The sequence below is a fragment of the Paralichthys olivaceus genome, chromosome 23 (genome assembly GCF_024713975.1).
Source record: "Paralichthys olivaceus isolate ysfri-2021 chromosome 23, ASM2471397v2, whole genome shotgun sequence".
Taxonomy (NCBI): domain Eukaryota; kingdom Metazoa; phylum Chordata; class Actinopteri; order Pleuronectiformes; family Paralichthyidae; genus Paralichthys; species Paralichthys olivaceus.
Window position 1 is genome coordinate 14026042 of NC_091115.1, and position 27118 is coordinate 14053159.

The following is a 27118-nucleotide window of genomic DNA, read 5'->3' on the forward strand; positions in this document are numbered from 1 at the left end:
AACATCTGTGCATCTGTGACGTAAGTGGCCACTTTGCTTCTGTCCAAGCTACTCTGCATGCTGTTGTCACTGGATATGAAATATTAAGTAGGTCTCAAGCAATTATTGCAGGGTGGTTAACACCTCTGCTTGACCCACCACAGAATGATACCTTGGGCACTCAACGGATACAGTCTCAGTGCTGTAACCTAGCAACAGTGACAAGATGGCAAATTGTGATGAGGTGAACGTCATTTCATGGAGGGAATCCAAACACAAAAAGTGAATATCTTGACACTGTACCATGACGATTGTAAATTGTCAAGGTACATGATGACTTACATCGACACCAGAGTCACAGGCAGACTGGCTTGAATTAGTTAATGTAACACTAAAACAAAAACTAAAAGTACTAGCAATAAAAATTTATTGCCCTTTTCAGTTTTGATGAATATTCAGTATTCATATTCAGTAGACTCTTGTGGGCATTTAGGTGATTTTGAACCATTACATGGATGACTAATCAAACTTTATTTAATAAATCCATGCTAATCTTCTATGCCTTCAAGACATTTCACTTTTTTAATGTTAGTATAAAGAATAGAGTATATATTTGAAATAGCTTAACTTTCACTGTATTATTCATTTCCATAATAAGTCTTCACCTGCAAAACCACCTCCTATGCAACAAAAAACGCAAATAGCATGAGATATGTAAATAAACTTGAAAATAAAACAGGTTGACGTTACTCCTTTCTTCCCAGGTGCTCTATATCGTCAACCTTGCTACTGCGATGAGTCTACTTCTTTTTTTATTTTTCACCTACCCAGCTTTTCTTCTTCTTCTTCTTGTCTTCGGCGTCCTTTCCCAGGCTGCCCATGCTGGAGTGACTGGCTGCGCTGTTGATACTAGACATACTTTCAGATGAGTGCTGCCGTCTGATCCGCAGGTCTGAAAATGACAAAACATTTCTTAGTGCACAGGATTTGTGAAATGTGCTGGTCAGTGTATTAAAATGTGTTGGTTGATGTAATGTTCTCTTCAGTACTCAGCTTTGTTTGGCTTAGCTTCAAAAAAACATTGATAAAAGTTGATAAAAGTTACTTTGCAAAATTGATAAAACATCTGACTCATGTTGATTCTGTGACGAAAAAAGGCAAATACTAGAAGTATCCTGGGTTCAATTCCCTCTGGGGCCAATCAGAATAAAAATGCATCTGCTCATGAAACAGTAAAGTATTTAAGGCCTCCTACAAAAAACATCAGAGAATTTAAAAGAAGTCTGGTCCAATTGTCCCTGTTTGTTCCTTCATTACCTTTGTGGAGATGGTCAGGGCCATTGAGAGCCACCTGAATGGCCGTCTGAGCGTCTGTGTTCTGGGTCTTCAGCACGTCTATTGTCTCCCGCAGCTCAACCAACTCAGTCTCCTGAGAAGAGTGAGGAGAGAGAGACAGAGAGAAGGAGGGAGAGAGGGGAGGTAATGTTTTTAGTCTAGTGAGTTAAGCGCAGACATTTTTCGGGGAAATGTAATCTTTGTAGTCTACATAAAACAGATGGGTTTTACCCAGAATTGATGACCACACCAGGTTATTTTTAAAAAGGATGACATAACAAATTTGTTGGAATGAACACATTAGCGTTGTCACTGGGAACGAATTCTTAAATTTTGCACTGGCATGGCTTTCAGTGGATGAGAATGAGAGACAAAAAGAGGGGGATGGTATTTTGGCGAAGATTGAAGTCTCTCAGTGGATTTGCCCCAAAGCCAGCACCACCTGCTTAGAATAAAAAAAAGCTCTCCTCTCTGTTGAACCAACACGATCAGATAGAACGAGTCTCATATTCTGCCTTTCCTGAAAACCCACTGAGGTCTGTAGATAGGGTTTCTGCTTTAATTAAAAGTTGGGATGGCCTTGTTTGACAAAGATATTCCACCAGATCCCGGTCTTCTTTAATTTATAGAGGATTAAAAAGGTGCCAGGGCTTGTCAGTGCACTGGGTGTATGTGTGTGTGACTGAGTGTGAACAGAGGGAAGCATTCATCATTTGTGGTAGGAACATATCTTTGGACATATTGCTGCTGTGCGATCAGTGTTTCAGCAACATTCATGCTCTTCTAAAAGCTTCTCTCTGTCAAAAAGTCAACTTGTAAGAAAATTTAGAAAGAAGAGTTGAGGGCAGAATAACGCTGGAAGATTTCAGGAGAATACACTGGTTGTAAAAAGGATTTAGGGCTGTAGGTTTAAGGAAAATGCTGAACCCTTTCATATCGCAAAAATCATTTACCTGCCTGTAAAGCAGAAAGGTTTGTAGTCAAAACAAGTCAAACGACTTTGGTTAAGGTTAGGAGTGAACAACTACAACTTTAATAATAACATTGTGGGAAAAGTAGAAAACCTTACACACGGGTCAGGAACTGAACCTTAAGCACCAAGCTCAACATTGGTGGAGGACGCTGCCTGTTTCTAATCATTTCTCCTCCCTATAATCCCTTGGTCATGGAGTTTGGGCACCGTATATTTCACATCCAGGACTAAGCTCTTGTACCTTTTGTTCAGCGGTCATGGTGAGGCTCTGCAGGCGGCAGGTCATGTTACTCAGGCTCTTTTCGAAGGCTGCCACCAGGTGAGCCTGCAGACACAAGAGAGACAGAAAATGCAGTTTTCAGTCATTTCATTACTCTAAGAATGGTGTAGTGGCTCAGAATTTTTTCATCCTCTGGAAAAGAGTTCATCCTTTTTTTACAGATATGTCACAAAATGGGACTTTAATCACTGCAGCATTGACAATTTAAAATATGTCAACATTTAACATCTAAAAGTAATGTTAAAGTTGGTTTGGGCTCTTTGTGGACTCTGCTGTAACATGAGCTCTGTCAGAGTGTATTCTAAACACAAATGATCTTGGCTGTGCAAAGTTTCCTACAGGTCTGAAGAAGCTAACTGTATCCTATGAAGAACCCACTGCTGGGATTAAAAAAGAAAAATGTTGCCTTTCACTTTTATTCAGCCTCAAATTTCGATGGCAAGTTCCCACTAAGCATGTTCAAAATGGTTTATTTGAACAAGGAGTTTCATATGACTTCACAGTTAGATCTTATTGCAGTGAGTCTGGACTAACACCAAGAGGAAAACACTCTGAGAGAAAGATGTTGATATCACAGAGGCACAAAGATCAGAGAGAGGCTGCTCCCCTGACTTCAGCTGTCACCTGAAGAAGCAGCAGCGTGAGGCTATCTGCTCTGCTGAACCCGTTGTTTGTGTATGACTGGATATTGTTGAGAGCTGAGTCTGTACTTGCATTTAAAATCTATGTGTGCATGTGTGAGTGTATGCTGCACGCTCATCCTGAGCTCGAGACCCTGAGACACCTGTCAGGCCTGGTGTGTCACAGGGAGGTGGGCAGCATGCCCAGACAGATCAGACAATCTCTGCTCTACACATACACACACGTACACGCACGCACACACATGCACACACACGTACACGCACGCGCGCACACACACACACTATAGACTTTCATTTACTGAATTTGATTGCATTTGTTCCTAAATGTGCCATACAGACCTACAACAACTCTGACTAGATGTACATTCCTTATCTTTCTCTCCTGGTGAGGACTTTAGGACCTTATAACTCCAGACACAAGCACACGCACACAAACACACACAAACATAGCACCCCCTGTGCTGCCTCTTCTCCTCTGTGTCGGTGGATGAATCAGCAAAGGTCTTGACCTTTAGAAATGCCAACTGTTCCAACACATCTCTCAATCGCCACATCGCTGTCCAACTCCACCTGTGAGCTCCGACTCAACAGCCCCCCCCCGGCACACCTGTCCGCCCTGAACGAGATGCTGATCAGTCCCTAATGTGTCCCATGGCTGAACCATCTGTGCTGTGCCTGAGGCCCAGCCCCGTTGGCCACATTTGGCCCCTGAAGCCCAATTTTTCTGACGTGGGTCATGATCTTAAGATCCAGGGTATCGGTTGATGGTGGGCCAAACCAGAGAGCTACAGACGAGTAAAAGTCATTGTCGTCAGCACGGCTCCATGCTACTCCTAAAGATGTGAACGACATCTCAAGGGTGTTAAGTCTCCCGAGAAGACGCATTAAGAATGACACAGACTGCAGTCATCGAAACCAGCATCTACTGCTGCTCTAGTAAGAAGGGAAGGGGACAATATTGGTCTATAATGAGGGAAGAGGACAGACAAGAAGGACAGAGTGACACAGGGAAGGGTGAGGAGGAGAGGTGCCTTCGTGAATTCTTAAATGGCTGATTTAACGTCAGCCATAGCAAGATAACAAATCCCCTTCAGAGACAATCCCCTGCCTCAGAAAATAAAAATTCTCCTCCTTGTCTCTTTAACAGGATCTTGGTTTCTGCTCCTTTTCAACAAAGCAACTCCATATAACAAACTAATTAAGGGAACATAAGGGGAGTGTACCCAGTGAATATGTTTTTAATGTGGGAGTCATTATGAGATCATACAGGGTGACAGAGGGTAACAACCCAACCATAACATTTGATTTAGGATCCAGATTCAATTTCCTGAACACAGAAGACAGAAAAAGTTGATGATAATCATGTATTAAGTGGCACAGCAAGCCAGATGAGATCAAGATCACGTAATCTCAGTCACTGCACATTTCCTCTCATGAGGAGGCTGGAGATGAAATGAAAACGCACTCAGCCACTGGAGGTTAACGTGGAAACACAAAGACTGTTCAGGAAATATTTTCGTGTGTTTATATATTCTGACATTACTATGACTCCAGTTTGGGTGATTTCTATGGTTGAATGGTTAAAGGGTATTATGTTCCTCTGTAAGTTGAAAGAATTTTATCAAAATATTAAATGTTTAAGGATATTTCTATTTTTCTGAATTTGAATTTCTCTACTATGTGTGTTAATGTGTATGCACTGTATATGTGTGAGGGTGCTTGCAGGCTGAGAGCTGATTAAACAATGTTTCTGGCATGTCTTACACACACGCACATACCACAGCGAGCAGCTAGCTTTGGACTGTGGGTGGAGAGCATGTCAGTTCATACAGGAGGGCTGCTGAGGCTGACATTTCCACAGTCACACTCCCCACTGGGATGATAAGATGAGCTTATAGCACCAACAGCCCACCATGCTGTCATGTAGATGCAGTGTGATCCGGTACAACACGACCACATATGTGTATTTTTATCTCTCTCTCTTTTTAATTCTAATTAAGTGGGAGCTGTAGAGCACGTATGTATCACTTTGCAAATGGCTTGGCACAGTAAAACATGGCTGGTGGCCTTTCCCTAATATTTTTTTGATGCTCTGTGACCCTGTTGAGGTCCAGGCAGTATCGAGAGCAATATACTGAAATCTTTTATTCACATGGTGTCATCAATATCATCTGATATTGCCACAGTGCTGATGGTTTTGTAGCAAAATATAACAGTCATAGAATATAGTATGCTATCAATTATTGTGGCCTCTGCAGAATTTAAATCCATCTCATCTATCCATACTTTGATTATCTCCGGAATATTTTTATGCTTCTAAATGTGTCTCTAAATGTCTAAATGTGTAAATGTCGCTCATCTCGCTAAATATCCCAGAGAGATGCTTTTGGTGTGACGATAATATTCTTGCCATAAAAGTGGCTAGCATCAAATACCGTATATATGCTGCAGGCATGCAACTCAACATGTTGCAGCGTACTGAGACAGTGAATCAGTGAATTAGAGAATACAGTAAGAGCTACTGCATTTTGCACAACCAGTGTATAGTATATATGTATCATATGTGTTGGAATAACCAGACCGCCACCAAAAAAAAATCATGTTTTAATATGTATGAATCATTTTGAGTCAAATTAAAAATGTCTCAATCCACTGTCACTATGTAAATCTTCTATTAAGTCATGTCTTTCTCTTCCATTCGTCAAATTTGCCAGTTTAGCCTTGATTTTACCTCAGCAAAACTTTGTGATCGAAGCACTGGGCTGAAGCGTCTGCCTCCATGCTTGATCAGACGATGCAGTTTGTCGATCCATCTGAATCTCAGCACAAAGACAGCTTGGTCTGGGGGGTGCAGGGCTTCTGTATCTCACTCGGTTTCACCCACGCATGACGCACTCGAGTCTAGATTCACTTATCCTCATCTCCCTGTACTCTCTCTGTGCCTGTCTATCTCTATTTGATTCTCTCCACTTGGCTGAATTTGCGAGAGACTCCTGTTCTTGTTGAAACCCCAGCGGCAGAAACAAAAGCAAAGAGACGAACCGTGCTGCTCGGAAGACACACAAACACGCATGAGAAACAACCCATCTAAGAACAAGTGTGCAAAAACCCACACCTCAACAAAATCAAACAAGCAAAAGCCTAAATACACGCACAGCAGCTTCAACAAAGACACAGAAAAAAGGAATTAGTGGGCGTCCTAAAGATTTCTTTTCCTTCCAGAGCTTTAATAGGCAACAGTTCCCACAAAAGCTCTCTGACAGTAGTTTATTGTGCAAATTAGCCAGCGCCGTTTGAAGTAAACAAACTCACGTTGGCAGTAAGCTGAGATGTCAGGGTCGCCACCTTCTCCTGAGAGGCGTCCAGCTCCCGGCGCAGCTTTCTGATTTGCTGGATGGGTGAAGAAGGAAGAGGTAAATTTATGATTAATGCTCCTGAAAAAGCAAAGATAAGACAGCTTGTAATGCAAAGAGGTGTTGAACTTGCAACTCCCTTGCTGATATTGTTGATGTAAAAAGTGTGCAGTTACATGGTAATACTGTGTATAAAGACAGTGGGGTGAACTGTGAACATAAAGTGTGGGGGATTACCGTGGAATTTTGGACTGTTTGGCCCTTGATTGAAAAGAGAAGAGTATTAATTAACACTATGTTGCATGCCTTCATCAAACAGCATCTACTAATGTGGCGGGAGAGACAGATTTTCACCACAGCATTGGAAGTCTTTTGTAGTTAGACTAGCAGAGCAAGAGTTAAGGGTCAGTATTCCTCACCTGGGTCAAACAGCATTTGCAAACACCTGATATAATTTCTTATATCATGAGCAAAGAGTCAGATGGGTCAGTTTACCCGAATGGAGAAAACAAGATAAAAAAAGGTGCGGATAATCACAAGTAAGTCTTTGGTGTCTTTAACACTGATTAACTCAAATTGTTGTCAATATCAATTTTTGTTTATCTCCATTGTTGGATAAAATCTATATCTGATATCAGTATGAACTGACATTAATGTTGAACAAGACATCTACACAGGCAAAGCTCACAAATTTAAAGATTTAAATTCAGTTGAGAATTCTCAAAAAACACCAAGTCAAGTCATTCTTATGTTTTCTGTAGATTTCCGTGCCAGCAGTGCTTTGTCAAGCTGTTGTTGTGCCAACATTAAAGCAAATGTCTCTTGTAAATTAAAACACATTCAGGTCGTGTGTAGGTCACCTGTCGTTAAACATAAGTGTGTTTAGAGGGAATATAAATTTAAATTGGGTCACTTGTGGTGCTGCACAGTGACTGTAATCCATGATTGTCAGAGTTTGCACTGAGAAAAGCTGTCATGAAACGCTAATCTACATCCATCTGGCAGGGATAAACAAACACTGAAATGTATTTGCTATACTGTTTGATCCAACCTTGAGCTTAGAGCAAGAACAGAGACAGGGAATTTTAACAGAAATACAAAATGATACAAAACATAAATATGGAAAATCAAAGAAGAATCAGTGATAAGCTGTTTAATGAAGATAAATAAAAAGAGCCGAGTGGCAGGGCATGCACAAGATTTGAATAGTGTAAGTTTTTAACGAGTAAATAATGCACTTAATGGAGCAGAGAAGGGATGTGTGGTTATTTATGATCAAGATTAAATGAATGTGAAAGATTTTCTGATAAGAAAAAGCATTGCAACATAGGGTTAAACCGCTTTGTTGTTGAACTTGATACATTTTATCCACCAGCACTTTCATTGTGTTTAAGTTTTTTTCATTAAAATTATTACTATTAAAGGTTTTAAATGAAGCTGAACAAATATCACTGTTTGTGCTTTGATTGACATTGTCTCTCTGGATGCAGTGCAGTAGAGAGACACACAAATGCACTCAAAGACATACAGATGCAAACAACCAGCAGTCGCCTCAGGGCAGAAATACATGCATGTGGCATGAAGGTTGTTGGACTGAATCCCACACAGAGCAAAATGGAATCTGGTAAGTGAGAAGCTTTCTTTGAGGTGTCCATAAGAAAGCACTTAACCGCCCACCCCCACCTACAGAACAGCACTGAGCAGCTTCAAGGTGTAAATATCTGGAACTACATGGATGTAAAGCAAATAGGAAGCATGCAGACAGACAGATGGACACATTGTTCCCCGTCCTTACCTCTGAGTGTGCTTTCTCCTCAGTCTGTAAGAAAGCAGCAAACATAGTTAGAAATATAATATAAACCATGAGAAGCATTTTAATGCCGAAGGGGAGAAGATGATTATGAAATGGTGAACACAGAGACAAAGAGAAACTTTCAAATAGAGAGAGATTTAAAGGAGAGAAAATATCACAGTTAAAGTGGAAATCAGACACAAAACTAAATGGAAAATGGTTTATATATATATAAAAAACACGAAATAAACAAATAAATTCGACCAGAGCGAAAACTTTGTAAATGAAAACAATCTCTATTTGTCACCCAGGCCTTTCCTCTGCAAACTGCAAGTGTTATTGGAAAGGGGCGGAGGTGGGTGGTAATCGATTCTTCTCCCTAAAACCAATCTGCCACCTCACTGATTGTGACGACTCGAGAGCAGCCTGTGCTGTAAGACACCAAAAACCTGCCCAGAGTCTTATCTAAAGTTGCTCTGAAAGCATGCAAGATGGAAAGATATGTTTTGTTCCTAAAGAGAAACAAGGTACAATGACATTGGAACAAAGTGGATGTGAGATTTAATGATTCACTGTTGCACTAGAAAGGATTTGATGCTACTCTGTGATGCATATCCTAAAAAATCTGGATGATTTCAGCCTTAAAGTTGTAGAGACTTTAAAGCACACTGTATTATTATTATTATTATATTATTATGAGATTTATGATACCTGAGTGCAACGCTAACACTGAAAAGCTGTATTGTAAGGAAGTTGTTGTCCACCTACTTACCGCTGAGTACAGTGAAGATGTGCTGGAGACCAGAGACAATGAGGAGCCATGGACTGTAAGCATTGAGAGAGTGATGAGCGATAAAATACTTAATTGTAAAAACTGGTGTAAATTGGTGTAAACATGCTACACATAAAATGTATATGTTAACATATGCTACCTTATCTGTTGGATCTAAAGTCCTTTTTTACGGCTTTGTTATTTATTCTTGATTACCCAGTTGAATAATTAGCACTTGATAGTAATGGTAGCTCATTCAGATGATGTAATATTTATAAGAGCTATAAAAGGGCAGAAAAAAAACAACCCAGATTTGGCAGTTAAAAAGACGACCTCTATATGGCTGTAATCACAGCCACTTAAATCATCCACAGGAAGATCAGAAGAGCGAGCCATCATCCAACTCACTCACAGTATAAACACACAGAGAGAGCTCATTAAATCTGATAGTAAAGTACTTGATGACTGGGGTCTTTGCTTTGGTGAACATGGACTTTTAATTATTTCTGAAAGCGTCTTAGTATCGATGTTTCATTTTGCAGCAGTTTATTTACAGTGTGTTTATGAGGGTCCCCCACCTTCATCAGTGCTGTCCCTGAAGGAGCCAGAGCGGCTGATGGCGCGTGGTCGGTCCTCCAAGGAGGTGGCGCTGCCACCCAGTGGGTGACCCTCTTCGTACAGGTCAAAGGAGTCCTGGGCAGGGATGCTGTTGGATCGGCTCATGCTATTGCTGATTGGTGGCAGGTTATACTGGCTAATGTTGGTGGGACTCACTGCATGGAGGAAAAAAACAAATAGCCAGGATCAGTTTTGTTAAATTAAATTTTAAACGTATTGTTTTTTCAATCCATCACTAATGGATGTACCAACAACACATTCTCAGCTACTAATGGAGCAAATGTGCTAAAATTTGAATGGACTTCAATATATTTTTGATTTCTGAAAACTATTTTTCTATCTATTTTTCCAGTTCAATTTATGACTGTTAATTTACATAAAATTTCCAACTTCACATTTCACATTGACATAACTTAAAACAAATATTGTTAAAATATATTTAATTTAACTTTTTTGAGGGGTAAGGAGATTCAACATTTCACCCAATTCAATATCTGGTTTATTTGTGCTCAACTTTAAATGGGCAAAACATATATACATACTACATTGATACTCAGGGAATATGATATATGATAGGCTTCCAGCACAGTTTATTACTACAGACTCACGCAGGTTGGAGTAGTGGTATTTTCCAGTGGCGGTGCAGGAGGCTCCTGGAGGAGACAGTGGGGATTGACTGCCTGTGTCCTGAAGCCCCCCTGTTGAATGGGACCTCAACCACTCCTTCCCTTCCTCGTGGGATGTCTGACGGGAGGACGGAGGGTACCTGAAACCCCCAAAGAAGGTGTAAGCCCATGGCAAGAATGGTTGCAAACAGCATGCACTTGTTATATGGAGGTATTTGAAACCCCAAGTAGTGACGTTCTGTTGTGATGAAATGAGTGTGGAGCTAATAATACAGAAGCATGTGAGTAGAAAGGACATCAAAAACATGCGGCCACACCACACTGATGTTCACATGCTTATATCTACACACTGTCAAACATTCATACACTATGTAAACATACTCCTCTAACTCAGAGCTGCCAAACACACACACACTGTGGTTCATTTCTTCTCTCCCCAGCTCCACAGTGGCTTGGCAACAGAAGGCCCTTATCGCACACATGACAATCAGCCATATTTAATCCTCTGAGGATGATAATTGAGTTTGCACTCATCCCTTTTCAGCGGCGTCTTCCTTCCAGCGACCCCATTACTACACTTGTCACATCTGACCCTGCTCCCCATGCCTATGCCTCGCATTCTCTCCCTCAGGGATTGGGTGTCTAAGAGTTGAATGTGGGGGCACAGTAGAATCCGAGTGACACAGCAGCATTCGTCCCTCACTGAAGTTGAAATGGAATAGACGGAAATATCCAGAGGTCGGTGTTTGACTCAGTATACTTAGCACTTACAAAATCCCCATCAGCAGAAGATACATGCTTATTTAAATGACTAAAGGGAGCAATTACTAGTCTAAGCTCTAAATCTAAAGATGAGGCATGAAAAAGTGCTGTTTGGTTTGAGATGTGTAGAGATGGTCAGAAGGAGAAAACACTGCAGTCTGTCTCAGCATCACTTTCAACTGGCATTTAGTGAAGTATAAGATCTGATGCTCTTAGGCGCAATAAAGTTAAAGTTCCAAATACCATTAAAATGAAAGAATGGTTTGAAACCAGCATGCCCCTTCCAACCCCTCTGCAGCAGTCATGTATAATTGGTTAGAGAGGCTTTCCCTGCAGAGGCGGTGCCACTGTGATGAATGGGTTATGGTATTTCTGTCCCTCCCCTTTAGTCCCAACTAAATTCAGAAATGACACTCGAAGTACCCCCCCCCTTCTAACAGAGGGAAACGTTATCAGGGTGTTTAGGCCCTTGTAGGGAGCTGAGGAAGAACTGCTCTGTCATAGTGGCTGTTTGTGCCGCATTCTAGCAGTGCATGAGATAAGGATAGAGGATAAGGGGGTACACAGGGAAGCCACTGATCATCTCAGGCAGCATTCATACTGCGGCATAATTGTTTTTGCCTCACTTCAGGCTCTCTGGTACAAAATCAGAAATTGTGCTAACATCACTTTTGGACCACAGCATTTGGTGGAGGTAACAAAAAATGTATGTGGTGTGCAGTGTGAATAGTACACAAAATAATCACTGATTTATACATCAGTATTTCAACCTTTTTTATCAAGTGTATTTCCACCGCTTTCTCAAATGAATCATGCATACCTGTTTATTTTAAGCATTTATCTGTAACTTTAAGCTTTTATTTATACCTAAAAAATGTATCCTTTCATTGTAGCGAACTTTTTTAACTAATGCTATACCTACAGGTATGTGTTTCAATTAAATATCCGTCAATTTTAGCTACTTCATCCTTTTAGTTTATCTGCTTGCTTGCTAACTAGTTAGTTATACCTCAGTGTTACTATCCCTAAGTTAAAGGATATAAGTTGAATTTAAATTTGATTCTACATACAGTCTTTGGGGTAAAGTGACTCCTGGTTGGGAATCACTGCTGTAGATGCCACATACACCCTACTCATACTGTACAACAACACTTGGTAAAGCTTGGAATTTACATGCACATGCAACTTGCATGCACATCTTTAGAAAAGAGTAAAGGAACAGAATGGCTGAGATTGGCTCCAGATGTGTTGTACCTCAGTCCCTTTTTGGGGAGTGTGTTTCTGTCAAGAGGCATGCTGTTAAAACAAAGAGGATGAGTGAATTAGATGAACTCAGAAACCATTTGTTTGTTTTTTTGCACTAGCTGACAATAATAATGACTTTTGTCACATTTTACAAACTTGATTTCAGACACACACACACAGACACATACAATATGCAGACAGATGTACTCTATGGAGTAAACATTAAAGATGCTAACTTATGCATCACAGTACAATAAACAACAAATATAAACACAAGTAATATTTAAATCAATTGTTTCATTTTGAGACATAAAACTAAACTAATAAGGGAAACTAAATTTGTGCTCTATTTTTTTATCTTCTGTGATGTACTGCATGCACAGTGTGTGGACAAAACAATGGAAACACCCTAATAAAGACTTCTCATGGGAATGAGCGTCTGAAATGACCTGAATCTACTGTGGTGCTGTTTCTGGCACGGCTTTGGGGTGACGAGTTATACTCTCATAGACCGTCTTACGGTTGATGAATTTTATGATGCTTCCATTAAAAACAAACATTGCTATACATGACCAGTGTGATATACTTGCTGGTAAAAGTTAGTAGGTTAAAAAGTGAAAAGGTCAGAGTCTAAAGAACAATTTCTCATAAATATATATATTTAAATATATTTATGATATAGTGATATAACTACAGCACATCTTTCCTGACCAAAGTAAATTACACCTGTGTACTTACACCTGGCTTATCTACTCAAATGTTAACATTTGAAAATACCCAAACCATGCCAGAAAAAGAAACTTAAACCAACCAAACTATGTACTGGATGAGTGATATTTTTCTAATTATTATTATTTATTATAATCTGAGCTTACTCTGCCTGGTATGTTTAGATCTTAGGTTAGGGAGATGCTGCGTTTTGTCTCTGTTCTCAAATGAAACAATGAATACGATTCAGCCCAATCGTATTTCCTGTTACTCACCCCTCAGACAGGGTGGACTTGACACTGCCGGTTCGTGTAATCTTTGGCCCGTGGTGGCCCAGCGGCAGATCAATAGACTCAGAGCTGGTGTGCAGACTGGTCATGCTTTGGCAGCTCAGTGTGTCCTTGCTGCCAGCTGACGAGCTACAGGCAGGCCAGGGCCGAGCGTTGGAGGGCAGGGAGAGGCCAGAGGCCGGACTGGATGCCGGGGAGTCAGTGCACAAGTCTGGGGTTTTACCGTACAGTGGGCTGCTACCACCACTCAGGCCGCAAGCGCTGCCCAGGCTCCCCGTGCCAGAGGAGGGTGAGTCCAGACTGGCCTGCCTTGCCAATGTGCCGTGGGGGCTGCCCAGTATTGAGGGGCACTTGCCAGAGTCGGGCGTGCCCGGGGAGCTGGCCTTGCTGCTGGCTTTGGTGCCAAACAATCTGGGGGTAGAGAGGTGGGTGCAGTCATTCAGACATGCTCAAAGGACAAGTGATGAGCATCTGCAAAATCCATACTGGAAAATGAAGGACTCTGGTATACTTTGGGGTTGAAAGAGTGGATTACATTGAGGTTATCTCACGGGTTTGCTGCATATTATACATGAAATTGTATTTCTGTGTTTGTCACAAGCAACAAGAAGCAAGTGAAACTGTGTCTAGAAACATCCCCACATCTTTATGGTAACACTGACTTTTAACTGCATATGAAATACTGAGTAGCCTTCCCAACACATTTATACCTCGCAGCAAACTCCACCTCATTTCAGCTGCGAACTTGCCATAATTTACATAGACACATCTGCTCTCACAGCTTTGCCCGTTTCAACTCTGTGACTTTAAATAACCTAATCTGTTAGGCCACTCAACCCTGTTTGCCTCCTGCATATGCTCCTGCAGACAGCCTGCAACCCTGCTAGAGCCTGTCCCAGTCTGTCATCACAATCTCACCAAATATATAGATGACGCGCTCTTGAAGGAAAAAAATTTACATGCATGCAGATGAAACGTGTCGGCTTGACAAATCGGATGGGATGAGTGTTTGGACACGCCTGCCGAATGCATGCATCTAATGAGTCAGGGATTGGTGTGCTGAGAAACTCCTGTCTCCTGTCGGTTCTGATCAAGACTGCTGAGCTGGATTTGTATGCACTAAATGAAAAGCCATCAGACCTTCATCTTCGAGGTAAGGTTATGTTTCATCTGCAGTGGCTTGTCAGCTGCACCAGGGAACAATCTATGATGGCATCCCTTGGCTGTGCAACTACATAAACTATCATTTTGTTTTCACGAACGCACTGATATATGATCTTTTACAGGAGTCTGCATCAGGAAAACATCACTGAGCACAACAAACATCAGTTCATCATCATGAATGAAAAAACTCCTTGACTTGCAATTCTGAAATAGATGTGTGGATTACCTCAGAATATTTCTAAACTAAGAGAAGAACCTAAAGGCATGCTCGCTGTGGACGAAAAAAAATCGCAAATTGCAAATAATCAAGGGAATGAAAAAGAATGTGGTGAATGTAGTGTTTGATTCACGTAGAAACACACATGGTGAAAGACACAGACAGTATGAAAGCAGTGTCTTGTTTTGTGTGTCTAACCTGCGGAAGGTAGGAGATGCAATATCAGGGTACTTGGAGCCCGGCTGCCTGAGGCCTGACTGGCCCGTTGAAGTGGAGGTAGGGCTGGACTTGGGGGATGTGGATAATCCTGTTGCTGGGTCCTGGTCTGACACAGCCACTTTCTCCTTGTCTGTCTGGTTTATTGTGATGGGACTGGAGCGGTCTGAGGCCACTTTTCCATCCCTGCGTTTGGCACTTGTTTGTGTCATTGCCCCACCAGCGGATTTGCCACTGACATTTGAGTCGATGCTGCTGGAGCTGGAGCGATGCCCGCTGCGCCCTGCTGCCACCCCACTGGAGGATTTGGCCGGTCTGGGTAGGGAGCGGTACTGGAGGGTCACTTTGGAGCCTCCGCAGCTCAGCAAGATGCCATCATCCTGGGGCTGTGAGCCATCCAGGCTGGTCTTCCGAACACCGCCGATGCCTGTGCCTTTGCCTAGGGCAGCTGAGGATTTGGGCGTCTTGCCCAGAGTGGCTGAGCCGCTTGTGAGTGTTGCCCCGCTGGAGGTGATTAGGGCACCACTGGGACCTGGGATCTTCTTGTATCCAAATGAGCCTGTGGTGGGTGGGCGTACAATGCCAGAGGGGGGTTTCTTGCCTTCATCCCCACTGCTCTTCCCGGCATCAGAGGGTGAGCGCTGGATGCCAGCTGAACTCTTAGAAGGTGCTTTGCCTTTTTCTGAGGCCTTAGCATCATCAGTTTTGCCTGTTAATTTGCACAAACACTTATTAGCACAAATACAAAAACAACACCCTCAGCAGATTTTTGGCCTGCACTGCCACACAGCAGGAGAAGCCAAATTACTGTAAATTCTGGCCACAAGCCAGAGGTTGACTTTGTCACAGCTCAGCTGCTTTGAAAACTAATATTTATCTACAACAAAGCTGCTAAACCTGCTTCATTATCTCAAATCAAAATTAGGAGTCAGTGCAGGGTCTTTAGACACCTGTCAATGAAAAGAATCTTCAAATACTTTTGAAATTATAACTCACCATTCCAAAATACTGGAAAATTATTGCATCCTAATACAGCGACACTCCTACATCCTACATTATTTGATAATTATCATGCCATATTCTGAAGTCTGCAATGTTTCAAAAATAGTGTGACTTTCCTACCTGGTGTTTTAAGGGCAGCAGTAGTACCTTTGGTCCTGGGTGGTGTGATGCCCACCTGGGCTGTCATTCCCCTCCTCCACGAGCCTGTCTGGGACATCTGGGCCAGTGCGGTGGCCTTCTGACTGGCGTCCTCATATTGTCCCTGGGCTTGGGAGGAAGAGGAAGAAGAGGAAGGCTTCCATCGGGAGGAGCCGCTGCTGGGGTCCATGCTTGGGTCCAACTCCTCCTCTACCTTCTTGAGGTCCTCGGCTCCGGCCCAGCTGCTGCTCACCTCCTGCTCTGCATGCTTGGATTTGCTTCCTTTCTGGGACTGGAGTGGTGGTGGTGGTTGCGGGTGTCAAAGAAAACATATGAAGAGATTGATGGATGGTTCAGAAAATAATGAAACTTTCCTGAAATCTTGAATGTGGTGCTCGCAATTGCAGCACCATGTTATGTAAGATCAATGTTGACAGTAAATAAAGAATATAAGCAATTAAATACAAAGTTGAAACCAGTTTATTAATTTGAGACACTGAAAATATATTGGATTAACTTGAAGCCTTTCTGGAAGGAAAAGAGACATAAATTAACATGTTCAGCAATGACAAAGTACTGGCTACATGTAGATAATAGTATTGAATCTGCTTATGGTATGATCTTTAAGAAGAGTTGTTTAAACAAATACAGTCACCCTAATGAAATATATAAGTCCCTCCACAAACAGAGCAGCAGTGCTTGTCTCCTTGTGTGATGTAGCTATCTTTGAAATCACCCGTGTCCAGATCTCCTCTTTTGGGATGCATACAAACACCCACTCACAACAAGGACAACTAGCCTACCTTAACAGATGGCCAGTCTCCCTAGCAACACCAGAGTCTCTTAAGATCCCAGTCTGCTGTGTATTTCACAAGGGGGCCAAAGAAACTTGGCAGAATATAGCAAAAGCCTATGAGGAGCTGTGCAGTGGCCCTCAGTCTGTAGATTATTCCCTCAGCTGTGATTTTGTTGCTCACATACAAACTGGTCTTGGTTTCATGCTATTATAACATTGTGATTTATTCGAAGAAGAAATCTAGTTAGATCTTTTCCATCTTTCACTGGCAATTTGAACCACTTTTTTTCCATTTTCTCTTTTATTTTTAATTTGTTGGCATGGGACTTCAATGACTTAGTACTAGCGCATAAACCCAGTTTGTAAAACAGACCTTTGTTATGCAACAGATGACATTTGACTGTTTCATTACAAGTAGGCTGAACTTTAAATGAACACAAGGCGGAAAAACTGTGTTTTACTGCTCTCCTAGATTGCAAGCTTCAATCCAGACCATAAACAGTAGGCTACTGCTGATGTGTGTCTCTTGGACCTGTCACCACACCCAACAGTGATGTCACAGTGTCTTGGAGTACACCTGTTCATCATGATGAGAAGCTAAACCACTGGATGTCAGCAAAGAGGAGATTTTCAGGGGCCGCAAAGTTGCTCATTTGATCATTGTGCCACCAATATTAAACCTAATACTGAAGTATTGATGGCAAAAAGTCAGTAGATCCTCTACAGTTCATGTCAGTATCAATTTCTGATGGCAATATATCCTATAGTTATAGAAAAGTTTCAGTCTGGATCAAAGTGGTGAACCAACTAACTGACATCTAGAAACCCATGTTTTTAAAATCCTGGTGTTGAGAGAGTGCACTCCATTCTTGTTCTTTCATCATTACCTGCGCTCCTTTGCTTTTGCGTGATGAGCTGACAACAGAGTAGGCGGGTGTGTTCAGATCGTCTGTACTGATGTTGTCCAACGTGTCACTCAGGCCGCTGCTCACTGAGCTGCTGTCGTCCCAACTGTAGCAAGAGAGAAGCAGAGGAGAGAAACAGAGGTCGGTAAGGTCCATGTTAGTTTTATTGATAAGGAACCTTGTAGTTTTGGAAGTAGATGCAGAAGATGTAGTCGAAGAAGTAATAACAGAATTATTGATGGTGTCTGTGCGTCATGTGCCATCTTCATCTTTTGACTACAACTTTCTTGAAAATATCAATGATGTATCATTTTCTCAACATCTAATTACCATCTATCGGCTAGCTCATTTGTATGTAATTTCTGAATTCCCAATTTGTCTCTTCACACAGTTGTGCTTCCTTTTTGGGCCCGATTGACTTGTGGGTATTTAACATTTTTTGAGAGGGAAATATGGTATTGGCTCATTAATTGTTAAGCTTCTCATTAATTCTGAGTGTCTGGAGAAATGAAAGGATCTACATTAGTGCCGTCATTTATTAGCTGCTGAGAGCTGACAGACGCTGAGAGCCCCCTGAATGACGAGCATATGGACACTGATCATTTCCACACACACCATTTAATTACAACTAAAGTACAGCACAGAAACTCCTGCAACATGTTTCTCTGATTTGGAAACACAGTTTTGGATATCAGAAATGATAAATCACCTTCAATAATAATATATTAGCTCTTTGATTTTATTGTCTGTTACATTGTGTGTGTGTGTGCCAGTGCAACAGACTCCACGCTTAGTTTGCATGACAAATCTGAATAAGTGTTAAAAGTTATCAAAAGCTGGAAGAGAAAAAATGAATGGACCCAGGCACACACTAGCACATATGACAGCCACTACCCACAAAATGACTTCTCACACAAGCACACACTGTAATCTGCGTCACAGTGGCAGATAACAAAGAGTTTTATGCAAACAGGAAACAATTCACTTCACCAACAGAATTAAAATGATTGTCACCGACTGATCCCAACACAGTCTCCGTTTGACATGACTGTTTCAAACAATAATAAAAAATAAAAAAACAGAAACAACTTCCAGAAGCTAATTACAATTTTTCAACAAGTCATTTCAGGCATGTCATCTATAATTCATGGGGGAAGAGGATGAAACCCGAAGGCAGACGGAAAATGAGAGAATAATGACTCATTTTGAGAAGGCTCACAAAGGAGGAAGCGAGGGAAATGTGGGTGAGCTGGAGATGTGCGGACGTGTATATACAGCAGCTGTCTGGGGAAGATGATGGTGTTATGGATTTAATAAATGTTTGATCAGAAAACCAATAATGGGCTGCTATTCTTACAATGTCCATGCCATTCATTAGCTTTATTTAGTTATAGGTTGCTTGGTAAAAATATGAAGAGCCGGAGTCTTGGTAAAGTCAATACGCATAAATGAGTAGATGGTCTGTATTCACCTGACACCTGTAAAGAGTTTTTAATGAATGTGGTTACAGAGCAGACACTTTGCTACCCAGTTGTCCACTGGTGCAGTGCAGAATTGATTTGCTCTCATGAATGAACAGCATTTATTTGCACAGCCAAAATCTGACCAGGTCTGTGTCTCACTATAACTCAATGTAAACTATATAAAGCAAAAAACTGCAGGCTTAGTTTTATGGTTCACTTTAGACTAGATGTATATTATATGATCAGAATATGTAGAATTAGTCAAAGTGCATGAAAAGGCTGAAAAAGGTTTTAATTAGAAGACAACATACCACAAAAAAGAAAATAGGGAATAAAGAACAGGTCATCATGGTTCTTTGTGTTTCAGAGCCTTGCAACCATTTTTTTTTATTTTATAAAACCTTAATCTGTCAATTTCAGATTTCATTTCCCTGCTAGTCAAAGCCATTATTGGAGACGCGTCTCAGAGATGGATGTTTAATGCACTGAGGATTGTGTCTTTCAAATAAATAAATAGCATCCTCACCGTCAGTCTGAGCTTCTAAGCTGTGTATCTTCAGCTTTAACGTAGTTCTTTAAGAAAAAAGAGGCTGCTACTGAGCAGAGTGAGAGCAGCTCTGATATCAAACACAAGTCTTTGAAGGAGTGTGTTTCTGCACAAAACAGGCTTTTGCAAATACAGCCTGTGTAAATCGATGGCTTTGAAACATGCCTGGGTAGTTTCCCTTTAATTGTTCCCTCTCATCCTTTAAGCCTGTCTGATACCGTGGCTTTGTTTTTCAGGTGAGTGCAGCTTCATCTGACAGCAGCCGACTTCGTCTGAGTTGCTCCAATTTGATGGAGCGTCAAGGTTAAATGTGCTGGGTGGGGCCTTTAAGTTTTGGTACTATTAGCTACTGGGACAATCACATGTAATGTTGGCGCTTTGCTCCGTTTTTCTTCCCTCAGAAGAGACAGGGGAGTTGCAGTGCACTCTGTCCGTTCCTCGGAGACCACCCTTCAGAGCATGACAGACAGCTGGGGCGGACGGAAGCAAATTTGCTGCTCCAAACAAAATGAAACAGTCCAAAGTGACTTGGCTGCAGTGCATAACAGGTTTTGTCAGCAGACACATAAAACTCTGTCGCTGTGTATAAATATAGCTATTTAATGAAGAAAATCATTATTATCAGAGACAAACATGCTTCAAAGATAATTTGTATGTTGTCAATTAAGATAACTAATTCCTCCTAATGCCAAATGGCAGACTGCAAATATCAATCAAGCTTCTTTTAAAGTTAGAGAATGGTCATTTCTCCCATATTTTAAGATTTAAGAAACAAATTGGTCTAGACGACAGCAAGTGCTGCAGATTTACTTGGGAAATACAAAAATGAGAAATGATGAAACAGCAGTGAAAGGATTGTCATGCAGTCTATCATCATAACACCCAAAGCGGAGACAGATGGCTGTGAGCAAGCTCATTGACTTACAATTCTTATCTAAACATGAGAATAATCTTGTGCAGCTTCCCCTGGCAGCATCATATCGCTCTGCGCTCCTAGGGTGGTCTTTCTAATGCAATCCTGAAAGTCTTCTTTATGGAGAATTAAGCTCAACGGCGGTTATTATGATTAAAACAATTTCTTGGGTAATTCTCGCTTAATTAACATAATGAGTCACAGTGAATGTCTAATACGCACAAAGCAAAGATGCCCTTTGGCTTTTGCATTCAATACTTTAAATGTAATTATTAAAGCAAATGCATGTTAATTAGCAAACTGAGTTTTTCTAATGTAAGACAACAAACGGAAGAAACTAAACTGCTGAATGAAAATACAAACAATGAGCAGATTACCCTCTCAGATTATATTAAATCATGTGAACATTCACAGTTTTTTGCAGGCTGTCAGGGCTATTAGAGAAAAGCACAAGAGATGTTGTGTTGTTGATTGTTGTGCTGGACTTATTTGTATTGTTTAAACAGTCCCCCTACCTCAATCAACACAGAGAGAGATCTACAATGTTTGACATTAAGAAACATTTGCTAACGTGCTAAAACAAAGCATGTAGTTTACCATGATCACTTTTTAAATATATGGTTTGTAAGTTGTTTCTGAAACTCTTATCTTATTTGTTGAAATCCTCTTTACATCCTTGTAACTAACAAGAAATTAAGTTGTCTGAAAAAAGAAAAAAAACACAGCTGGTGTCTGTGGCCCTTGCAGGACTGTGATAAACAATAATTTCATCCCGACCTAAGAAATGATTGGTTGGCTGGTGAGCTGCCTGCCTGCGCACACTTTAACCATGCTCCTAACCCCCTTGTGCATGACGGATACCTTAGGACAGAATGAGGTAGTAGGTTAGTCATCGATATTGATCAACACCTCTATAAACCCTGCAGACAGGACAGGGCAAACATGCAGTTGCCCACCTGCTCCTGTGGGGCATCTATGCGCATGGATTTTCTTGAAATAAAATGAAAAGAAAACAGAAATAATATGCGGCGCTCCTCTGGGAAGCTTGCCGTTCTGCGATAGGTTAAAATGTTTCATCAGGCCGACTCCCTGGGGTAAGATCGGCTCTGATTGCTCTGAGAGAGCTGTGGCTAACCAAGCTCCTCCCCTCAGATCTGCACGTTTTCACATGCACGTCACCACATCTCCAACGGCGTGCGGCGGGTTGGGGGTTGCACCATCAAAAAAGGAACAGGCAAACTCAATAACCCCACAGTGGGGGCGGGTGAGTCGGACTTTTGTGTCATAACTTCTTAAATAAACAATGAGCAACAATGTACAGAGCAGAATGCTTGAAAGGAGACAGCGGTGGATGATATTAGATTATGTCCCATGCTTCATAAACCAAGAAGAGAAATCGGCAGATGATGAAGGCAAAGCAACACAAAGTCTCCCTCCCAAAAATTCACCTGAAAACACACTGTATTTCCCTTATTTTCCATGTTTCTATTCATTGGACAAAACAAACTCTGCTTCCTTAGACATAGTGCATTCAGTGAATGGTGGGGTTGTATAAAATTGTATAATGAGTAGTGACATAAAAAGCTTTGACCTGTTTTCAAATTCCCTGGACCTGTTGGGATAATCTCAGCATACAAAGTCTGTAAGAAAGACTCAAGTAGAGCTGCACAAGCTCTACTTGGAAGATGTGACTTCAACACAGAAAATAGTGAAACAAATGAGTAAAAGGACGTCTACCCTTCCAGCTGTTTCATTTATGGTGAATTCCATCGCAAATGCTTGCTCTTGGCCTGTTGTCTTGCAGCACCTAGCTGCTCCCATGCTGTGAATGCACTGCTGAGGCGACACTCAACCATGCAAACATTATCTCATTCAATATTCAATACACTGTGTCTTGTTCCTTCTACGGCCCAGAGGACAAAATGCTATTAGCAGAATGAAGGAAAACTAAGAGTGGTGATTACACTGTGTCAAAGAGATAAAGGAGATGAGGGGATGGACAAATATTTGACTGTGTTGAAGTTAGTGATTCAGGGATGTCCTCCAGATGCAAATACTTCAGTGGAAGTGGACCTCTTACATAACAACACTGAGGGACAAAATGTATTTGTAATGTCATTTAAAGACAAAAAGAACTGAGACCAGTTTGAATTTATGAATTGTTTGTGTCAATTATGATTAAGAAACCCTTAACTCTAACTGTGGCACATTTTAATGATAAATTCATGAAAAAAGTATTATACATTTTTTATAATTATAAATATCATTAAAATCCTGTGGATGACTCTAGAGATACATGGACATTCAGGAGAGATCTCTTTATATACAGTCTATGGGAAAGTCTATGGTTCTCATCTGATGGCAAATAAAGGAAAAAACAACTTGAGTGAATTTCTGTTTGTCCAGTTTAGTTGATATTTTTAATCTTGTTCTCAAAGCTTGAGTGAAGAGAGGCTTCTGCAGCTGCTAGATTGACAGTGTGATGCTGAGGCTGAATGTGTGGACTGTGAATATGAACAAGTGAGCTTCATTTGGGACAGGAATATTAACCATTAACTGTGAGATATTGTGTATTGAACTGCCATTTTTGTTTTCTATAGATGCTTCCTTCAAGTAAAAAAATGAATGACTAACTGTCCACACAGCGACTTCAAGTTCTCAGGAAAAAACCCAACAAAGCCCCAACAAAGACGTTCTTCTCAACCACCATGACAATAACTGTCACTTGAGGAGGGTTTCTTTATTTCCTCTCCCTCACATACATACATACACACACATTAAGCACAGAGCTCTGTGATGGACATGGAAAGCACTCATCCCCATTTTCCTGTAGAATACCATAATCCCAGTTAATGCCACTGAGCTCCTCCAATTACAAAACAAGACATCCATGCAAATGACTTTATTCCCCCTCTCCTGCCATTTTTGGATCTGCCAAAGTTGCTGATAGGCTCACTTTCTCTTTGACTCACAAAGAGACCAGCTCTGAAAGCAAATTGAGTGTGACTCAACATTACACAAAGCCACATCGTGTGAGTAGACCAGTTTCCAGCTTTGCTGTCAACTCACCTCTATGGGATGGATGCTGCCTGTCGTCTTGTCACGGAAATTATTTGCTTTGGTTTGTTTCCCTGCCGCGCCTACTTCCACAAGAGGCTAAAGCTCACCTGGCAGAGAAGCTAGAAGCTGCGAGACGAGTAGGAGTAGTCCAGAGAGGAAATGGGAACGAAAGAGAAAGGAATCAAGGACTACCTCACTCTTCCACTTTCACCCCTTACTGCTGCTGCCAGCTCCCCCTCCCTGCTCTTCATCTGCTTGCCCCTCCTCACCAGGCTGTCAGCCCTGAGAGAGGCAACTGGACATGTCTTCAGCGACGGGTTATCGAGGGTTAATTAAAGTAAGATGACAAAGCAGAATCAAGCCAAATCAAGAAGGGAGTGCTTTGCTGGATGAGAGCCGACAGTCCTTGATCTTTGCAGAATGCCTCTGACTGGAAGTGATCTCATGCATAATACGTGAGGTGGCTCAGAAAAGTCTGTCCATGTGGCCTCATGTTGGAACATTATTCATGACGCTCTTATCTCAACCACTGAAAGAGCCTAATGGTGGGAAGTACAGCCAGAAGAAAAGCACAATGAGCTAGTTCATTCATCTTTATTTATCTAGGAGGACTAACTCAAACTTCTTCATCCCTGCCATTCTATTTCAAAGTCATATAGAGCTGCTCAGCATTGTATTCATCTTCATTTGCTGAAGTCTATTGTCGGAGGACAGTTACTACCAACCTAGAGACTGGAATACAGATATCTCATCAAAGACACCATATACTGTGTGAGCCATTGTGCTTTATCCTTGTCTTTGGTTTTTTGTTCTACTGCTCATGTTAGCCACACAAAACTTAGAGCTGTAACATTTTTTTCTCAGTGAAGAACTAAAAAGAACTAGACACAGGATAAATCATTATTGTGCTGTGAAGCAGAGTGATAAACAGAGGCAATGTGGGTAGTTGTCCAAATAATAAGGTCTTGGTTTATTTTTCTCAAGGTGTCACAGGACGAGAAAAATCATTTGCATTTTGAAAAAAAAGAAGCTCTCACGTCACTGACTGGAATTCAATTCAGATCGGCTTAACTCATTTTTTTAAAAAAGGAGCGTGACCTTGGAAGGAAGGGCTGGAAATGCTTCTACTGCCAAGCTGTGACAGACAGCAGAATGTCAGCGCTGCCCGGCCAGGCTGGAAAAGATGTCCAGGCTTCCTACTGCAATGCAGCCAAAGATGACAACAAAATCTTTAGCTGTTCAAAGGCAAGGGGTTTCCAGCAGGCTAATACATCCCGACAGGGGTTTGTTCAAGTCTATGGCACACTGCTGGCAAATGTGCAAACAAACAGCCCACATAAGTGCTCCCTACCCACAGACGCCTCAACCACCAACCTCCTCCTCCTGTGGCCTGGAGGGAGATAAACAAACTAAAACAATTTCACATGTTTTCTACCTCAACACAAACAAATAAAATTTACCAGGGTGGGTCAGGATTAATGTATTTTCCCCAAAACATAAAAACATTAGGAAGGTTAGCTGTTAACAACACACTTCTAAGGGAACTTAACCCATGTTTAAGTTGATCTAATGAGCAGTTGTTTTTGAATTTATCAGTATCAAAGCGAGGGAAAGTGAGTTTTGGATTCTGAAAGAATGTTGGATTCAGACAAATTGTGATCGATTGTGACTAGATTTATCAATAATGAAAATAAATAAATAATAATAGTTATTTAATTGATGGCCACATGGTTTAGAAAATATCTGTATTCAAATACACTGCATACAAGACACAAATGGGTTAGCATGGGAGGGGCAACATGAACCAGACGGTCACCCACACTGGTGAGGGTTGCGGGTGAGTGGGTGGGGCATCAGAGGATCACCCGGCCGTCTGCCTCTTCTGTCTGTGGCAGACGACTTGGCAAACTGTTCACCGCCAAACCTTCCATCCTCAACTCTTCTGGCAAAGAGAGGCCTTCATCTATCTAAGATTATAGCGTTACAACTTGATAGACAGGGGCGGCACAGTTGCAACCCCGCCAAGCTCCTCAGCTGAGGTTAGAACCCGACCACCAGTGATCTTGGTGTGTGTCCAGAATCAATGATGAGCAACGGACAACCGGCTGAGTCTCTGTGGGAGAGAGACTTGACAGGGTTGTCACAATTAATTCTATATCTATCCTTGACTGTGTGTCAATCCTGATGCTTGAATCCTGACAACTTAATATACTACAATATGGGATGAGGGTTTTTATCTGGGGTATTAAATAATTTACAGTGCCTCTTAGTGCATTTTTTGTACAACAACTGCAAAATAAATCATCTTACAAATGTATTTACTGAATATGAACTCCCTCGACATCTTGTTTGAGTTACTGGAGGGCTTTTACTGATCACAAAAGAGGAATACAAACACCAATAGGTACTGTACAACTTCATATTCATTTATAAGATTAATATTTTATACTCCATTTTTAATCTGCAATGGAATCAGAGCCAGTTAAATAAATGATGGCAATGATAGGAGCTTTGTCAATTCTTATTCTCACTAACTCATTAGTGCTGTCAGATGATGAATGGAGTCATATCTTTAGAAATTATCAACCTAATGAATTGATGCAGCTATAGCAGAGGGTCTTTAGTTCTTTTATCTTAAATCCATCCTGAATAAGCAGTTCTGACTTACTCCATCAACATTATTGTCACACTGGTGGAGTGTAACACACACTGTAGCATCTTTACATCCTTGCCAAGTCCAGAAATAAGGCAAACTATTTTTTTTCCAATTTAAGAACAGCATGACAACAAAATGCACTGACTCTAAAATACAGAAAGACTGCCCAAGAATGCTGTCACACAATTCAGTCATACAATACATTTCTAAATGCCAACAACATCTAATTATGTTGCTTTGATTTTCAAGGTTGGCCTTTCATTTCATCACAACTTGTTGCCAACTGCATGACAAAGAAACAGCTTCGAGTGCAGACATGCAGACAATTCAATCTATTAAATGAATTCCCAGTACAAGTAAACTCTCAGGGGCACAGGCTCTGCATCAACAGTCAAATAACTGCTGCCTTCCCCCTCTGCAAGCACTCGGCCTTTTAAATAGACAAACTTATCCGATTAAAAGTTTTAAATTACCAGAGCGTTAAGACTCAAGATATATTGGAATCATTGCTTGTAATGGAGAGAATTGCTCTCTTTTTAATAAAGCACTACATCACTTCTCTGTTAAGATCGATAGACCACTTTCCTATTCACAGTAACTCTAATGCAGTGCTGTGGGAAAAGATTGACCGACACACCAACACTTAGCACCACTTATTTTGTATTTA

General features: G+C 41.2%; 1 protein-coding gene across 22 annotated transcripts in view; it reads right to left on the minus strand.

Annotated features, from left to right (window-relative positions):
* Positions 1-27118, minus strand: part of nav3 (neuron navigator 3) — a 383327-nt gene that overhangs the window by 17557 nt on the left and 338652 nt on the right. For 15 of the 22 annotated variants that reach the window (XM_069520097.1, XM_069520098.1, XM_069520095.1 and 12 more), the window contains 14 exons: positions 17795-17918; positions 16094-16403; positions 14954-15680; positions 13360-13785; positions 12386-12427; positions 10352-10509; positions 9704-9898; positions 9126-9178; positions 8357-8380; positions 6799-6822; positions 6521-6598; positions 2529-2612; positions 1297-1408; positions 807-931 (listed from right to left, as the gene is read on the minus strand). In XM_069520097.1, coding sequence (XP_069376198.1) covers positions 807-931; positions 1297-1408; positions 2529-2612; positions 6521-6598; positions 6799-6822; positions 8357-8380; positions 9126-9178; positions 9704-9898; positions 10352-10509; positions 12386-12427; positions 13360-13785; positions 14954-15680; positions 16094-16403; positions 17795-17918 — 2482 coding nt within the window. The remainder of the gene's footprint in view (positions 1-806; positions 932-1296; positions 1409-2528; positions 2613-6520; positions 6599-6798; positions 6823-8356; positions 8381-9125; positions 9179-9703; positions 9899-10351; positions 10510-12385; positions 12428-13359; positions 13786-14953; positions 15681-16093; positions 16404-17794; positions 17919-27118) is intronic. The other 7 variants (XM_069520106.1, XM_069520091.1, XM_069520088.1 and 4 more) reach the window with 5 other exon arrangements.